We start from the raw sequence: 17,141 nt of genomic DNA on the forward strand, positions 1-17,141 counted from the left end.
TAGACTCCCGCTCGGGGCGCTCACGCCCACCTGCGCACCCCTCATTGGTTAGCTCCCCGGCGCCTTGCCGCTACTTTTTCAGTTCCTTTCCTCGTTCCACTTTTGTTCCAGGCTAGCCTAGGTCCATTTCCCAACGAGTTCTTCTCCAAGTGGGACGCAGTCGAGTGGGCCTTCCTCTGGGGCCATTGTGTACCGTGGAGGACGTGGACTTGGGGGTAGCGCGGGAGGAGCGTCTCGTCCCGCCCATTGGCTCCGCCCGCTGTCTGGCAGAAAGCAGCCTCTCAGGATTGGTTCGAAGACTCAAGGCTCCGCCTTAGCTCCGCCCCACGCCTTGGTCTCCGGGGATGGCTCAGGGGTGGGGTGGCCAGTGAGTGGTCTCCTCCTCCGGCGGGCGCTGCGGCGGCCTCCCGAGAGTGTCGCGGGACTGCCGGGCGGGCGTGGAGCTGTCTGCACGGTAATTGCCGCGTCCCCGCGTCTCGGTGTTCCTAGATCTCCGTGGCTCCTTTCCCGGAGCGCTCTCTTAGGGCGATTTCACAGAGTCCCCACCCGAGCCACCCCAGCCAGGGCAGCGCGTGTGTGTGTGGAGTGGGACCCGCGATCACGCGTGGCTCGGGACGGCCGCGGTGACCCGAGTAGAGGAAGGAATGGGTCATCTCGGGGTTGGACGTCTCTTGCTGGCCCGGGGGCCCTGCAGCTGGGCGCGGGCCATCAGGGAGAGGGGACAGCCCTCGCTTCCAGCTGCTGTCGCCGCTGCGGGCCTGAGCCAAGTGGGGATTTAAACAGCAGTCCCTGGCTGGCCCGGGGCCCGGGAGGGAGCGGACTCTGGCTGATCGCCGCCGGTGGGAGGTGCGTGCTACTGGCGCTAGATCGGGCAGGCTGTGGGATTGGGAAGCCCGGACGGGGTCTAGGGCTACTTTATCTTTGCTGAGTTCCTCGTCTCTTTCCCAGACCCCTGAGTGGCGGGCTAGAGGCCCGAGCCTAAAAAGGGCACAGGCGTTCTGAAACAAAGCTTTGGACCACTTGATACCGGGTAGGCAGAAGAGGGGCCACCGGAGAAGTGAACTCCGCGGTGCGTGCCCTCCCTTGCCGGGTTCTCACCGCTTTTTAAGAAGGGGTTGCTTGTTGGTTTGTTTATTTGACTCTAGGGAAAAACTACTCACCTCACTGCTTTAAAGAACTATTTGTGTGTCCGCAGCTGCTGGCTTTTGCGGGGGTGGGGGGTGGGGGTGTTGGGGGAATGGAGAGGGGACGCGCGCGCGCGGGGGGTGGGGGAATCCAAGTCCTCCGCCTTTGTTGACAAGAGACGTGTCCCTTTTGCGTGTGTGGAGTACTTTGCATTTATGTAATAACTTGGCGAAATCAAACAGCGTGAAGGAAGCTTCTGAAGTGAGGCTCCCAACGTGAATTTTAGGGGTTGCAGCTCTAGTATTTCGAATCTGGATTACAGCAGAAGCGAGGCGGGGGGGGGGGGGGAGAGAACAGTGTGTTCTTATCTGTTAAAAGTTGTTTTGTTGATGATGTTGAGCTGTAGCTTCATAGAACACGGGCAGAGGATGCATCTTTAACTTCTAGTATTGTAAGAGCAAATCTTGTGTCATGGCTTCTAACTTGGCGGGTGAGGTTACTCAGGGTTACTAAAAAGTTGAATCTGGGACCCTGGGCTTTGTCACAGAGACAGCGGAGAATATCATTAATGGGTACAAGCGAGCCTGTTCAGTTCAGGTTCCTGTTGGGGAAATACTTTCATATCCAGCTAACTTTTCCTCTCTTGAAAATCTACCTTGCAAAAAGGACTAAGATTCCAGATGGCAAATTCTATGAATGGCAGAAATCCTGGTGGTCGAGGAGGAAACCCCCGCAAAGGTCGCATTTTGGGGATTATTGATGCTATTCAGGATGCAGTCGGACCCCCAAAGCAAGCCGCAGCTGACCGCAGGACTGTGGAGAAGACTTGGAAACTCATGGACAAAGTGGTGAGTTTAGTCAGTGGGTGCACACGGCCCTCAGCGCCCTGAATGCGATTTCTTCGGGTTCTATTTATACGTACGGCTAATAATCACTATTATGGTGATGAGCTTGGACTTAGGTCGCGCCATATTTCTTCAACACTGTGTTTGCAAAAGTTGGATTCAGAGGAAAGCCTTTTTTTCCTTACTCCTTCTAACTTATTATCTTGCTTTTCAAGTTTCAGAGCCCCTGGGTATTACTCCAATATACAGTTTCTACCATTGGCTACTTTTGCTGGGTGTATAGTATGGTTTGGAAGTTCGCTTAGTCTTATGTGGAGTTGCCTTGCTACTAGATAATAGAAGGCTAACAAGTGAACAATAGGCTCTGCTGGAGCACACTTAGGACAAGCACGTGGGTGATGTTGAAACCTTCACGGGGAAAGAACCAGGACTTCAGGGAGGAAGCAGTATTGAAGAGTTTAGTTTTTATCCCTGTCAACTCATCTTTATTAAGAATATATATATATATATATATATATATATATATATATATATATATAGTCTTTACTGTTGTTCAGGACATCGGTACAATTTCTTTCATCTATGATTCCATTTTGAAACAGGGAACCTTTTGGTTGTGCGTTGTTTATTATGAAAGGAAAATGTATGCTGGAGGCTATGTGGGGCTGAGAGTGTCAGAAACTTCTGTACTTCTGTGGTTTTTTTTTTTTTTTCTTGTTGCTTTTAGATGAGTTCTAGTTTCACAGGAAGAAACCAAAGTGAATGGCAGTTCTCAGAAAAGTCCAGTTATAAGGGCAGTGTGCAAACCTCCCAGGGCCCTGCTGGAAAAGCTAGCTGTCTGAGGAGGCTTGGGGCACAGATGTGTTGGCGTCCTTCTCGGCACAGATTCATAACTTTATGATGTAGAGAAGAGGTTGGGCTATGCTTTGCTGAGTTTGAGACATTGACAAAGATGCTCTTTTGAATGATGAACAAAGGCTTGTTTGACATCATTTGGTGTCATTTACCTTGGCTTTGGTTTGCTACCAAGGACAAAATTGGCTACAAAGAAGCCACTGAGTAGAAGTAACAATTCTGGGAGGTGACATTATGGGCTTTATTTTCATGTCTTCTTATGGAGACTGTAGGTAAGATAACTAAACCATGGGCCTGCCATTGGATGGCCACTGATATCAAACGCAGCCCCAGAGCATTTTTTTTTAAACCAGGTAAATAGCCTTAGTGTGGGGCTTCAGTGTGACCTATTTAAGCTTCTGCCAATTTTTTCACATTGTTATGTTGAAGTGCTCCAGAAAGGATGATGTCATGATGTCAGAACATTGCAACTTGCTGCTTGGGCTCAGTGGATTTAGCTTTGGACACTTCGGACTGAAGAATTGTGCAGCTGGAAAAACTGCATGCATCTGGCAAGCACATGAGCTGCCTTTTGCTTTTCTACTGAGTCTGCTTCTGAAGGTCACCCTCACTGCCTGAGTCATTAATTGGTAGTAGGAGAAGAAATTCAAGGTTTGTTCCAGTTTATCTGTTGCATAAGTAGGCAACAAATGGGTGCCATTTCTTAAGGGAGTTGGTCCATCAGCATCGTTCCTTGAGATGTTTAGCATTTGTATATTTGCGATTCAGCGCTAGAACATAAAAAAGATTTATATGGTGGCGTGGTGAGCAACAGTTACTGTCAAGTCATCAGTGAAATAGTAAAAAATGAAGTGGTATGCATAATTTTGCTGCATAACTGGTTGTTAACCAGTACATTAACTGCTTCTAATTATTTCACCATGAATTACAGTAAATGCCTGGTTATTTGACAGTTAAACACCTGGCATTGCCCATTAACCCTTCTGTGGGTTTTAACTTGGCTTCTACAGCTGAGTTTGACCCACAAGGAACTCTTTTACCCCAAGTTTCTACTTAGTGGGATGTGGGTGCCAGTGTTGGCAAAGGGACAACAGGATGGCTTTCCCTATTCATCTTCATTATTTGTCATAGATGACAATGTGTATACCTCTGTGGCTTTGTGGAGGAAACTCCCATCATTTGTCAAAAGAGTTTGGTCTACTTATTTCTACTCTTAACGCACACTAAGAGAAAGGCAGTGGAAATTACTATTACCAATTGGAAACGTATTATTGAAAGTTGGAATGTAGATGTCTTCCCCAACATGGGTTCATCTCCTTCTGTTTGACAGTGATGAAGGAAGTGGATCATAATATCAACACTATCTGGTGATTCTTCAGGAAACTTATTACTAGTACAGAAATATGACCATCTGCTGTGTGACCTAGAGAAGCAGCAGTTGAGTTTACTTTGTGAATACAGAACAGAAGTTCTCAGGTCTAATGGGTTGTTAAAGAACAGTCAGGCTTAAGAGTGAAGTTGCACAGTTTTCTTTATGGAGCCTCTTTCCCTGGGGAGGTCTTCAAAGTATTGCTTTCAAGTAATTACTAAGCAACATAACTCATTTTAAAGGGGGCAGAGAATCAGTCTTGGGCAGCACAGGATATATCTTAGAAGTGTATAATTTTATCATTCCCTGACCTCTAGAACTTAAGATACTCAACTGAAAAGTCAGTTGCAACTAAGTGTTCTGTTTTCCCAGGGCAGCCACTCTTTCCAAGGTCACCAAGCATAGGAGAAAACAGTTGTTCCTTGTGTTCTTTGTAAGTTGTGTAACGTTTTTGTAATCGGTAGCGCAGAGTTCACAGTAGTGCATGCCCTGAGAAAATAACAAATGGTGGGATCTCAAAAGCATACTCCTTAGATAGTTTTCTGGTCTTAGTTCTTCTGATGAGTCTAAGAGACTGACTCCAAAACCATAAGGTCAGTGGATGGCTCATTGATAACACCGACAGAACTATTCTAGAATAATACACATTTAGGTTTAAATACATACAGAATCGTTTGTAGAGTTTGTTCCTAAGTTGCTACAGGCATGTTTCCATCAACCCTTAAACACTTATTGAGGGTTTGCTGTGTGTAACTGAGTGATTATTACTGGGGGTGAGTGGGCAGACTGGGGAAGCCATAACCCTATTTTTGGCCTGTAAACCAGGAAGACAGGATTAGAGCTGGACAAGAGTTGGTAATTGCCATGGGGTGTGAAAAGGGCTGGGGTATATACTTAAAAAAAAGGTACCTTGGTGTCAGGATAGAGGATGCTTACTTCCCTCAGGTTTTCAGTCTGGTTTCTGCTGCCCCAGCCTTTTAGGAACAACATTATTCTGCTCCTGTTAGAAATGCTGAAGTGAGGGGAAGGAAATGGTTGCTCATCGGTGTGGTTGGAGTCATCATTTATTAATGTGAGGTTCCTGAGTGTGGTTTGCACAGAGTCTGAGCCAGGTGATGGAAAACAGAAGAAAGCATTTTCCTCCTAATAGATGCTAAATGCACAGAGTGTACATGGATGCTCGGGAAATTAGGAAATAATTACTTGATGATAAAGAGCCAAGCAAGCTGAGTACCTGCTCCTTGTCTTGCTCCACTTGCCGTTTATTTGAAGCTGAGTTGGTGCATCAGTGTTAGAAGCTCTTAGAAAGAGATGCTGTCACTCGGCGTTTGCTTGCCTTTCACCTATTGTATACCGCTTAGCCTTAAAGTAACTTTGTGCATAATCTCACCAGAATAAAATTTAATGTCTGTCTGTCAATGATGCATGAGTTATGTACTTATACATATTTTAAAAATAATAGTACCGTAATATTACTATTTACAAGGTGAGTTCTTCAATACATCTGAAAAAGAGTCTAAAATATAAAACTTAAAATATAGTTCCCTGACCAGCACTGGCTGTTCAAGCCACGCGGAGCAGCTGTGCTACCCACCACTGGGCTACATCCCCAGGGTATTTCTGACTTTTTAAAAATTTAACTCTATTTCCTTTTTCTTTGCAAACAAGAAATTGCCCGAGAACTCTCTCTTGTAGCCTAGCTTGTAGGCTTTGAACTTATGACCCTCCTCAGACTCCATAGTAGACTCCATGATATACAGTCCTATATCATCAGACATGAAAGTTTTGGATGCTAATTCTGTCTGTCAGCTTTCCAGGGCATTAATAAAGGGAACACCATTGATTTGCCTTACACATGGATTTCCTTTTCTTTCTTCAAGTCCTTCATTAGAAGGATCCTGGGCCCTATTAAACCTTGCTTGAGTTTAATAACACACTAGCTGTTGGGGCAATTTTGCTTATCACTGAGTTCCATTTTGAATCTGTGCTGACACAATTGGCTTGATTCTAAAGTTTGCTACTAGTGGCACCTGGAAAAGCTTTATTTGCCATAGTAAAAGTTTGAAAGGAGATCTGTTAACTTGACCTATCCCTGTAATAGAAAGCAGGCATATAATGGAAACCTTAATTGTGACTCACTTGTTAACTCCTAAAAATATTTTACCCGGGCGTGGTGGAGCACGCCTTTAATCCCAGCACTTGGGAGGCAAAGGCAGGTGGATTTCTGAGTTCAAGGCCAGCCTGGTCTACAGAGTGAGTTCCAGGACAGCCAGGGCTACACAGAGAAACCCTGTCTTGAAAAACAAAACAGACAAACAAACAAAAACAAAAAAAGAGAAACAATATATACATATATATATGTGTATGTATGTATATATATATATATATATAAAATTAACATTTAGATTTTTCTTTCTTTTAAAAGTTTTTTATATGCTGTCAATTTCTTTATCTCCCCCCCCCCCCCCCCCGCCCGGCCCTGCCCTCAAATTCTAGCCCTGGACAGACATCGTTTATAAATAATATCATACAGTATATTAAATAAGCACTATAATATGATGCAAATACTGATCCTAGTAGGTGGAGGTGACTGTTGCTTGCTGGAGGTGAGAAGCTGGTGAAAGGTGCTGTCTCTGTGTTCTAAAAGATGGTTTGAACTCGAGGGTCTGGAAAGCATTTTTCACCGAAGGAATGAAGAGAGGCTGTTGTGTAAGTGAGAGTAAAGTAGAAGAGGATGGTAGAAGTTTCAGTATTACCAAAGAATTTGGATCCAGTTAGTTTGGTAAACATATAAAGTTTTCTGAGGAGAGAGGAGAGAGAGAGAGAGAGAGAGAGAGAGAGAGAGAGAGAGAGAGAGAGAGAGAGAGAGAGAGAGAGAGATCAAGGCCAGTCTTTCATGTGCAGAGTCTGAAGGTTGGCACAATGCAAGGAAGACTAGGGATCAGATGGAGTCAAAGCAATGTGGTTAAGAATTTATAAAGACCTGGTCTAGAGACGTGACGGTGGGTTGGGTTTACCAAGTGTGTCACAAATGTGGAAGGTTATGGGGAGAAAATCTGCAGTCCTCCGAGCATCTTGAGGGTTCCCGAAAGAAAGAGAAGACGAAGTGAAAGTGGCTTGAGGTTTTCAAGCTAGTCAACTGTGAAGGCAGTGGAGCCCTTAAGGGGACGGGGCCCAGGAAGGCAAAGGCCAAACTTGATGGTTGGCATGACTTTCTGTTGTGTGTTGAGTATGATCTATGAGAGAGAAATTGATTTTGAAGTCAGAAAATTGGGTATACAGTTCAGAGAGTATTTGAAACCAGGACCATATATTTGGCAGTTGTGTTTCTAGGCCTAGCATCTCAAGCTGTAGCACTGCGAATGAGTTAGGATGCAGATCTAGACTCAGAGACAAAGGCGGAACACCGGTCATGGGGAGCAGGAGGGATATTTACTTAGAGGTAGTAAAGAGACGGGAATTGGGACATAGAATAGGAATGGAAAGGTGAAGAAAGAGCAGTTGTATATTAACTTCTACATACAAACATAGAGGAGAGGATTCCCTCAACTTCTTACAAAGCTACATTGAAGAAGAGAAACCAAACAGGGTAAAACTTAGGAAGTCATTGGATTTCCTAATCAGAGGCTATTGTTGACTTTGGCACATTTATTTCACTTGTGATGAGGCCAGGGTAGGATGGGCGTGGAGATTATGTAGTGGTTCTACAACTGTAACAAAAGACACAGAGCAAGCTGTGATATAGCTTGAGGGTCTATTGAGGGTTGAACTTATTAATTTTATCGTGTGTCTCTGTGTCTGTCCATCTATGCATGAACAAGACTTCCATGGTACCAGCAGAAGGAATATATGAATGTGTAGATTACAATGAGGATGGAGAAAGCTCTATGGAAGCAAGTAGGAGTGGCTAAGTGTGGCAGACAGGTATAGTTTCCACGTAGGCAGGAGGGAAGTGAGACACACGTAGGGACGTTTTAGGTTGATAAGAAGTAGTGTAAGATGGTATTTGTAATGTTTAAGCCTTATCTTTAAAGTTGTACATTATAGCTCAGTCTTCCAACAGTGGAGTGGGTGAGTTATATGAATTGAAGTGGCCATCTGGCTCCTCCCTTTACATTAAGCATCATCTTAAGCACATGTTGTTACAACAATGGTGTTGCCGTGCCATCTTCTTTGCTCCTATTTGTGGCTTGGTTTTTTTAAAAAGCTATTTGTTGGATGCCAGTTTGTTTGTTTGTTTGTTTTAACCAATGAAAGAAACTTTAGATAATGTTGGACCAACATGTACAGCTTAGCATTTAACATTTGAGTAGTTGTTAAACTGAATCAAACTTGCATACATCAGCAGCTAAGTTAGTCGTAAAGTACCTGTTCAAAGATAAAATTTGCCTCCGTCTTTAGTTCTTTTCTTGACAGTCTCTTAGGTTTGAAGAAACTAGAAGATGGCCATGTAAACTGGCTAAAATAGGGGCCTGCCTTGGGTCTTACCCAATAGAGAACACCCAGACTCTTCATAGTGGCCTGCCTTTGGTCTCACCCCTGTATAGAACACCCCAGACTCTTTACAGATTTCATGTAGCATAAAAAGTTTTCACCAACGGGAAGAGCCCTTAGACTATCATGATGTTGAGTGGGCTACCTAGTGCCTTTATGACCTTGTGTTTTTATAAAATCTCCATGGGCTTTTCTTTGCTGTGATGGAATATAATGTTTGAAGGGAGAAGAACAAGAAGGAAATGAGGGATGGATTTTCACTGCATGTTGTGCTGAGAACTGCACTTCTTATTTTTCTTTAAAAGACTGTGTAAATCGGTGAGACTTCTAGAAGGAAGCAGCCAGATTTGATTGTACTTAATGTGTGTCCCTTGTATTAGGACAGTGCTGCACACTGTTGCAGGGTGTTCTCTTTCTTACAGGAAGTAAATCACAAGGGTGTTTATTATTTACATTTTGCACTACTAAACTCGTCTCCAAATTTTGTATTCAGTTTTTGAGAGATTTATTCAATAATTTCATGGCTATCTGCTATATATATATATTTTTCCTGCGATGTTTTAACTCTTTTCCTTGTAGCCTTCTCTCCATCAAACACATGTTGTACTTCTTTTTATACAAAGTAAGAAAGATACACCAGTGAAAAAAAACCAGATATGTTCTCCAGTAGAACAGAATACACAATGTGTATTTTAAGTATAAGCAGTTGTTTCGTAAGTGGTCCTTTAAATATTAACTCCCTAAAGGTACTGTCATTGTAAAACATAACAGAATTAAACTTCTCAAAATTCCACTATAACCAGCCTTAAGCTCTTGGCCAATTTTATATGCTAACTTTATTTTGCTTAGCTAATGTTCTGTAAAAACTGCTGTATTATTTTGTACTCACTATGTAATATTATGTCTTCTTTTATGCATACTTTATTCTTTTCCTAGGAAGTTGTTGAATTCAGATGGAAAGAACCTACAGACATTAAGATGCTTTTTAGACCAGTGGCATTGGTGTAGCCAGAGTAAGAAACCTCTGATGTTTCCAGAAGAAGGGCTTTCATACTACTGTCTTTAGAGTAAGGGATCCTATTGGTGTGCTCCTCCCTGGGGAGGACTACTTCTCCTGTGCCCAGCTTTAGTCACTTGTATGCAGTTCTTTGTGTAGAACTGAGGCCTCTGCTTTGGCGTGAACATTGGTGTCCTCCCTGCTCAACTCATTTTTGGCTGGTCATGTTAGTGTGACTCTACAGGGATAGCTTCTCATGTTACTAGGAGACACAAGTGCCCAACAAAGTCCCGGATTCTCTGACTCTCACAGTGTTTCTGCCCTTGATTCTGCATTGTTTCCTAAGTCTTGGGTATGGGAATGTTTTAGGGATGTAGCCATTAGGACTCAACCAGCCCTGAAAACATACATTCATGTACAATGTATGGACTTGACAGGTTATATATATGAGTATGTATGTACATGCAGATACATATGTGAGTATAACAACTGATGAATAAAGAAGTTATGGGTTTGAAGAAGAGAGGGTTATATGGGAGGGTTTGGAGGGAGTAAAGAGAAGAGAGAAATGTAATAAAATCTGAGAGAGAGAGAGAGAGAGAGAGAGAGAGAGAGAGAGAGAGAGAGAGAGAGAGAGAGATGGGTTCGTGGGGTTTAGCTCAGTGGTGGTAGAATATTAGGGTCCTATCTCCAGCACACACATATAAACATAAAATACATACTTGGCTTGGAGACTAAGTGACTCACTTAATATGGTTCAAGTATCCATGAGTGTTCCTTGGCATGAAGTATGTTTTGGAATGAAAGTTATTTACAGTATAGTCACAGTTGCTTACCATTGACAGTTTTTGGTTTGTAAAACTTCTTTTGTACATTTAGGAGCTGATTTCCACTTTATTTTCAAGGTATGCTAGTTGATCTGAAACCTCTTTATTACCTCTTGGCTGGAAATTTTCATTAAGACACAGCCAAAAATCTTTTTTTCTTCTTTTTATTTTTTTTCACAATCATTGTTCATTTTTATTTTGGCTTAAAATTTGGGGAGTTATTTTTATAATTTTTATTATAAAGTTTTTAAATTTAATGAATTTTTTTTTACTTATTTACTTCAGAAATCTTTAAATGTAACATCCCCAAAGTAATTAATGGCTTGAAAAAATCTTATAGCAATATTAAATTCTGTTTTTATGTTTGTGCCTTGGCTTTGATATTGTTGAAAAATGTCTAATTATATGGTCACATACGTGTGTTTTTATTAAAATACATATATATATTAAACAATAATGTTATGTGTTTGAATCAACATAAACTATATGAACATAGAGTATTCATTGGCATCTTTGAATATGATTAAATCCTAGTGTCTGTTTTGTAGTGCTATAGTCTCTGATCCCTAAGTTAGTCATCTGGGGACTGAGGGTACCCTGTCCTAAACAGGGTACATTTCTGTGTTTTAATGCTAGCATGCCACAACAAGAAAAGTTCTTTTAGTAATTCTAAAGGTTTGTAAAGACTTCTCTTTAGAAGTCTCAAAATCCTTGGGCCATATGATGGAATATTCAGCTTGATTCAAAACCTGAATTTCTTTTCTGGTTAAAAAGAAAAGAGTCATCATGTTAACCAATTCTTTTAGTTATCAGTGCCAGCCTTAAAATGCCCTTCATTGAATAACATGGTGAGGTTTATTTCTTTGTGAGAGCTCCTTTGTTGCCCCACCAGCTTCCATTGTAGGGTGCAGCTCAGATAGTTCTAGAACTCTACCCTTGTGGTAAGCTTCATTTTTCCCCTTAATACATTGGTTTTAGAAGGGCTATTTTTCTTTCCCTGGCTTTGCCGTTCCATGCACATAGCAAGCACTCAATAAATATTTATTGAATGGAATTGAATTTGACCTGCTTAGAAGTCATAGTCCTGGGGTAGGATTATTCATTTTCGGCAGGAGCGGCCATAAATCACAGAGTTTAGCAGTAGTCCAGCTGATGAAGTGCACCCCCGAAGGCACAGAGTTGTAGCTCAGCTCCCTCAATCCTGCTTCCTCCTGTGCAAAGTTTGAGCACGGGGTAGCTTTCAGAGTCCTGGTGCGCTAAGGTACACTACTCCTTCCAACCTCCTTCAGGTCTTCTGAACTGTGTGCTGACACGACAGCCTTCCTGTGTGCCCATCCTTTAGCACAACTCCAGGATCCCGTTCCTTTACCCTGCTGTCTCGCAAGCCTTTGTATTATGATTTAGCTGCAGTATTTAGGCGTGCGTTTCTTGATGCCCTTGGGAATGTGACTTAGCCACGGCCTTTCTCCTCCAGAGCTTTGCAAGGTCCTTTGTCACACTTCTAGATTCTGTGATTCTTTCTTACGCCCCCAGACTTTCCCACCAGACTGCTGCATGAGGACAGGTCTGTGAGTGACTCCTTTGTCTTCCTTCTGCCTGAGACAATGCCTGGCATGTACGCGGACTTCCCTTGAACTAACAAATGGGCCATGAAGTTCATGTAAATTCGCAAATGGAATGAAATAAAAATGGAAATGAGTTTAGAAGGGAATCATTAATTATATGCCTAATTCTAATTAAATTGTAATATAGCCAGAAGAGGAACCCGAGATTCAGAAGATGCAGGCTCTTGTGTTGGATTAATGGTTTTTTAACTGTCCCTTAATCTTTGTAGTTCTTAGCTTTTTTAATCCGGAAATGAATGGATTGGATGAGATCTTTTCTAAGATCCCTTCAAGCAAGAATTACATTGCTCCTAAGTTAATTATATAGAACGAGGTCTCCTTTGCCAGACTCCTTGAGGCAGGGAGTATGTTGTACTCATCCGTAATTTCCTGGCACATAGCTCAGTAGTACCTGGTGGATGGGAGTTATTCAGAGAGTTTTTGTCCTTTAATCAAGCAGTGTGTTTCCATGTAAATAATAATTGGAAAAAAAAGTGAGTGACTAAAATGTCATATAAGGAATAGTGAATTAGATATCTATGATACTGAAAAGTATCTACCAAAGAACAATTACTTGTAATGTCTAACACGTTTGTGATGTTTTTCATTAAGTAGTTAACAAATTAACCAATGGAACAAATGAATGTGAAGCTGCCCTCTTTACAAGTTAATAATTGATCAGTCTGTGACGTTTTACAAGGACATGTTGCTAAAATTCAGTGGTGTCCACCGTGAGAGGTTGGTGGAGTTCTTGAAATTCACCTGTGCTCTGGTTGCTCTTGGCTTTAAGAATTGAAATACTGGAGCGGGTAAGATGACTCAGTGATAAAAGACACTTGTAGCCAAGCCTGTGACCTAAATTTTATCCCTTAACCCACATGGTGGGAAGAGAGAAGCGACTTAATCAAGGTTTCCTCTGACTTCTACTCAGGTGCCAACACACACACACACACACACACACACACACACATACACACACACACACACACACACACACACACAGATGCCCACACACATACACACACACACACAGATGCCCACACACAGACACACACACACACCACACACACACACATATACACACACATCCGCTCGTGCACACACACAGATCCCCTTTGTCATCTATCTCAGCTCTGTCAGCCCTTTTACTCTACAAAGACCTGGTATTACCTAATAAGGGAGATTCCATCTGACCTTTGCAAAAAAAAAATCTCTTGGGGATTAAGGTAGTATTCTTATATTTAAATTAAACCCTGACCCCTCATTTGTTAATTATATACCTATAGAACTCAATTATGAAAATTAAGCAAATTATATAGTCAAACCATTTATAAAAAGTATGTGTGTGTGTGTGTGTGTGTGTGTGGTGTTTCTTTCATTTAAGGCTAGACTCACAATTTAAAAGACAAGTGTGTGTGTGCATGTTTATTCACTGATTTTTTTCAGTCAACTAAACCTGTTTATTACCTGCTTATGTATTAGTTGTGTATGGTGTGCTAAGATCCTGGTCTTAGGAACTGTGTACACAGTGGGAGAAAATAGGGGCATGCAACAGGTCATTGTGAGAATTGATTTCGTTCAAGGTCAATGGCTGGCCTGACAATTTAGGCCAGAGTGGTTTGTTTGTTTGTTTGTTTATAAAAAAAATATATGTTGGTATCTTTACCTAAGCAAATGTGATAGTCTGAGGGCTGTTTATTTCACTGCTTTTCACTGCTGACGAATTTACTTTGTGTGCCTGCTTCCTAAAAAGATTACAGTTTACCTGTTTTGAGTTTCTGATAATACTTTTATGGGGGTCTAGAGGCCCCCCATAAAAAACCTGAAACCACTGTCATTTGGAGGGTCCCTACTAAAGTACTATATAAATCTGATTATGAAAGAGATTTTTCTTTAGTGTTAAGCAAACAACAAAACCCAGCAAATTAAGCTTTTGAAAAGCTCCCAAGACTGCACATGTTGATAAACATGTCTGCACTGCTGTCTGACAAGCTGCCTCTTGCTTGCATACTCTTCTGTTGCGTACATGCCCTTCCTGCCCTGGCTTCCTTGATCCTATTTAGATAGCATATTGAAATAGACCTTCTCACCCCAGAAGCAGGACAGTCAGTGCTTATGATATTTGTGTGTTTGTGTGTACCTGAAGCCTTGTGTGTGTGTGTATATATATATATATATATATACACACACATATATATATTATATATAATATATATATTCTTTTCAGTAAAAGTTGTGTATCTGTAAGATTTATTGCAATATGATGTACCTCTGTAGAGAAAGAGGGACCATAGTCAAAGGAGTAAACATGTCTGCCTTGTTTTGTAGTAAGAGTGGCTAGAGTCTTTTTCCCTAGAGACTTCAGTTTGCAAGGTGACACTGTGAACTGTGGTTGTCTGTGCTTTGTGTTTGACATCTAGACTTGTGCATCCTCCTTTGACCTCTATCCCCCACTTTCCCTTCTCCTCCCTGCCCTTGAGAGCCATCATTCGATTTTGTTTCTACGTGTTTTACGTCTTCACTTTTAGAGTCTGTATATAAATAAGATCACACAGCCTCTCTCTCTCTCTCTCTCTCTCTCTCTCTCTCTCTCTCTCTCTCTCTCCCTCCCTCCCTCTCTCCTTCTCTCCCTCCCTCTCTCCTTCTCTCCCTCCCTCCCTCCCTCTCCCTCTCTCTCTCCCTCACTCGCTTATTTCAGATTGCCGACCATAATTTCTCTATTTATGGAACTGACTGCATGCTTTGCATATAGAGTCTCTAAACCCATACTGAATGTCTCTCTAACTCGGCCTCCTGTTAGCCGGTTCCAGAAATGTCCTTTGGCCACTCCGTTGCCACCCAAAAGGAGGTTCATTGTGATGGGAAGGAAGATGCAGGATCATTTATTTATAGTGTTTAAAATTGTGTGCTCTGAGATCTTTTATAAAAACCAAACATACGCAAAACCTAGAGGAAAGAACATCCGAGTGACCCTGGGCCTTACGCTGTGCTGACATGATAGAAGCTCCTGCCGGTGGACATGAGTGCTGCACTCCTACCTTATGAATGTACCATTACCACTTCTTTCTTTTTTTTTTTTTTTTCTTCTTCTTCTTCTTCTTCTTCTTCTTCTTCTTCTTCTTCTTCTTCTTCTTCTTCTTCTTCTTCTTCTTCTTCTTCTTCTTTCTTCTTCTTCCTCCTTCTTCTTCTTCTTCTTCTTCTTCTTCTTCTTCTTCTTCTTCTTCTTCTTTCTACTTTCTTCTTTCTTCTTCTTCTTCTTTCTTCTTTCTTCTTCTTTCTTCTTCTTCCTTCTTCTTCTTCTTCTTCTTCTTTCTACTTTCTTCTTCTTCTTTCTTCTTTCTTCTTCTTTCTTCTTCTTCCTTCTTCTTCTTTCTACTTTCTTCTTCTTCTTCTTCTTCTTCTTCTTCTTCTTCTTCTTCTTCTTCTTCTTCTTCTTCTTCTTCTTCTTCTTCTTCTTTCTTCTTTCTTCTTTCTTCTTTCTTCTTCTTCTTTCTTCTTCTCCTTCTTCTTCTTTTTTCCTGGAGGAAAGTATTTTCAGTTCTGCAGGTAGCCCTTCCTCTTTAATGCACCACTGAATACATGGCACCTGGTGGAGTGGCCGAACGGTACATATCACATGTTTCTAGGCCTATTAGACACTAGGAAGAGAGAAAGGCTTCTTTAGACCTGACACCTGTTTAACTGCTTAATAACTCAGTTGTTAAGGTTCAGAAATAGTGCATTCAAATATTAAAGTCTGTGAAAAAGCTTTAGCCATGAACTTAATACAGAAAAATAGCATCTTAAAATTAGATATTCATTGGTTTCTTGCTTTCATTATAAACCATATTGGTGTTACAAGGCGATTAGTAACTACTGCACTGGCGTTCTATTAGACTGTACACTCTAGGACACTATGGAAAAGGTAATCAAAATGATTAGAGGTGAAAATGAGGATGGAATATAGCAAAGTTTGCCTGGAATAAGAAAACAGGATTTGGGTGTTGTATTTATAGGTGCTTTCTAAGTGGATTCAATAATTCAGACCACAGATTGTATTATGGAAAAGAAAGGGGACATAGCTCTATTCATTTATACCTTTCCTATGGCAGAAAATATTATAGTATCCATAAAGTATTTTTTCTTTGTTTTTAGGTAAGACTGTGCCAAAATCCTAAGCTTCAGTTGAAAAACAGCCCACCGTATATACTTGATATTTTACCTGATACGTATCAGCACTTGAGACTTATATTGAGTAAATATGATGACAACCAGAAGCTGGCTCAGCTGAGCGAGAATGAGTACTTTAAAATCTACATCGATAGTCTCATGAAGAAGTCGAAGCGAGCGATCCGGCTCTTTAAAGAAGGCAAGGAAAGGATGTACGAAGAGCAGTCGCAGGACAGGTGAGCACGTGGGATTTGTACTGTTCCTTGTGTCATGTTCTTCCCGTTGCTTTGTGTCGCAAGGTTAACAGAAGTGCCGTTCATGTGTTCTGGGGACTATGTGGTTTCCTTGCCTGTTTCCTTTTCCTATTATTTAAGTTTGGCAAAAGTTGAGGTAGAATGTCGAACCTGAGCCAATGGTCTTGCTATTCTCTGGACTCCTTTTTAGAGCACTTTGTGTTTCACAGAAAGACTGCCCACGGTAGTTCCTGCTGCTTCCTGCCAAGCAAGCCGTCTTCCCCAGCTTACATCTTTTATATGGATTTTCATAAAGACATTTGAATAAGCAGGTCTTCTCCCTAGATAAGCCACTGACAGAACAAAGAAACAAAGATTCTATCCTGGTCCAGCTTGGTAAAACAGCCTGATTTGGGGTTACATAGCGAGGTTGGGTGATTGTGCTCATGAGAAGTGTCACTGCAAAGCACCACCCTAGCATGGATGATGGCTCTGAAGTTGTGTTCTTAGAATCATATCTTCAACTAACGTTCCTCTTCCTATATGACTCCTCACCTCTCCTCAAATACCAAGAGCCTTGGGTCTCAGAGGCAATGGCAGCTGGACTATCAGATGCTCCATTTCTGTGGAAGTGGCTACCACA

The 17,141-nt window shown here is 41.7% G+C and overlaps 1 protein-coding gene across 6 annotated transcripts in view; it reads left to right on the forward strand.

Annotated features, from left to right (window-relative positions):
• The first annotated feature begins 354 nt into the window (after positions 1 to 354).
• The window catches only part of Cblb (Cbl proto-oncogene B), a 181,902-nt gene continuing 165,115 nt past the window's right edge, over positions 355 to 17,141 (forward strand). For 3 of the 6 annotated variants that reach the window (XM_085832117.1, XM_021184357.3, XM_021184356.2), the window contains exons 1-3: positions 355 to 454; positions 1,792 to 1,973; positions 16,251 to 16,501. In XM_085832117.1, the coding sequence (XP_085688243.1) occupies positions 1,806 to 1,973; positions 16,251 to 16,501 (419 nt within the window). In that variant the 5' untranslated portion in view covers positions 355 to 454; positions 1,792 to 1,805. Of the gene's footprint in view, positions 455 to 474; positions 847 to 948; positions 1,070 to 1,791; positions 1,974 to 16,250; positions 16,502 to 17,141 lie in introns of those variants that run through there. The other 3 variants (XM_029470505.2, XM_029470506.2, XM_085832116.1) reach the window with 3 other exon arrangements.

Source organism: Mus caroli, unplaced genomic scaffold, assembly GCF_978045245.1.
Source record: "Mus caroli unplaced genomic scaffold, Mus_caroli_1 scaffold_17, whole genome shotgun sequence".
NCBI lineage: Eukaryota > Metazoa > Chordata > Mammalia > Rodentia > Muridae > Mus > Mus caroli.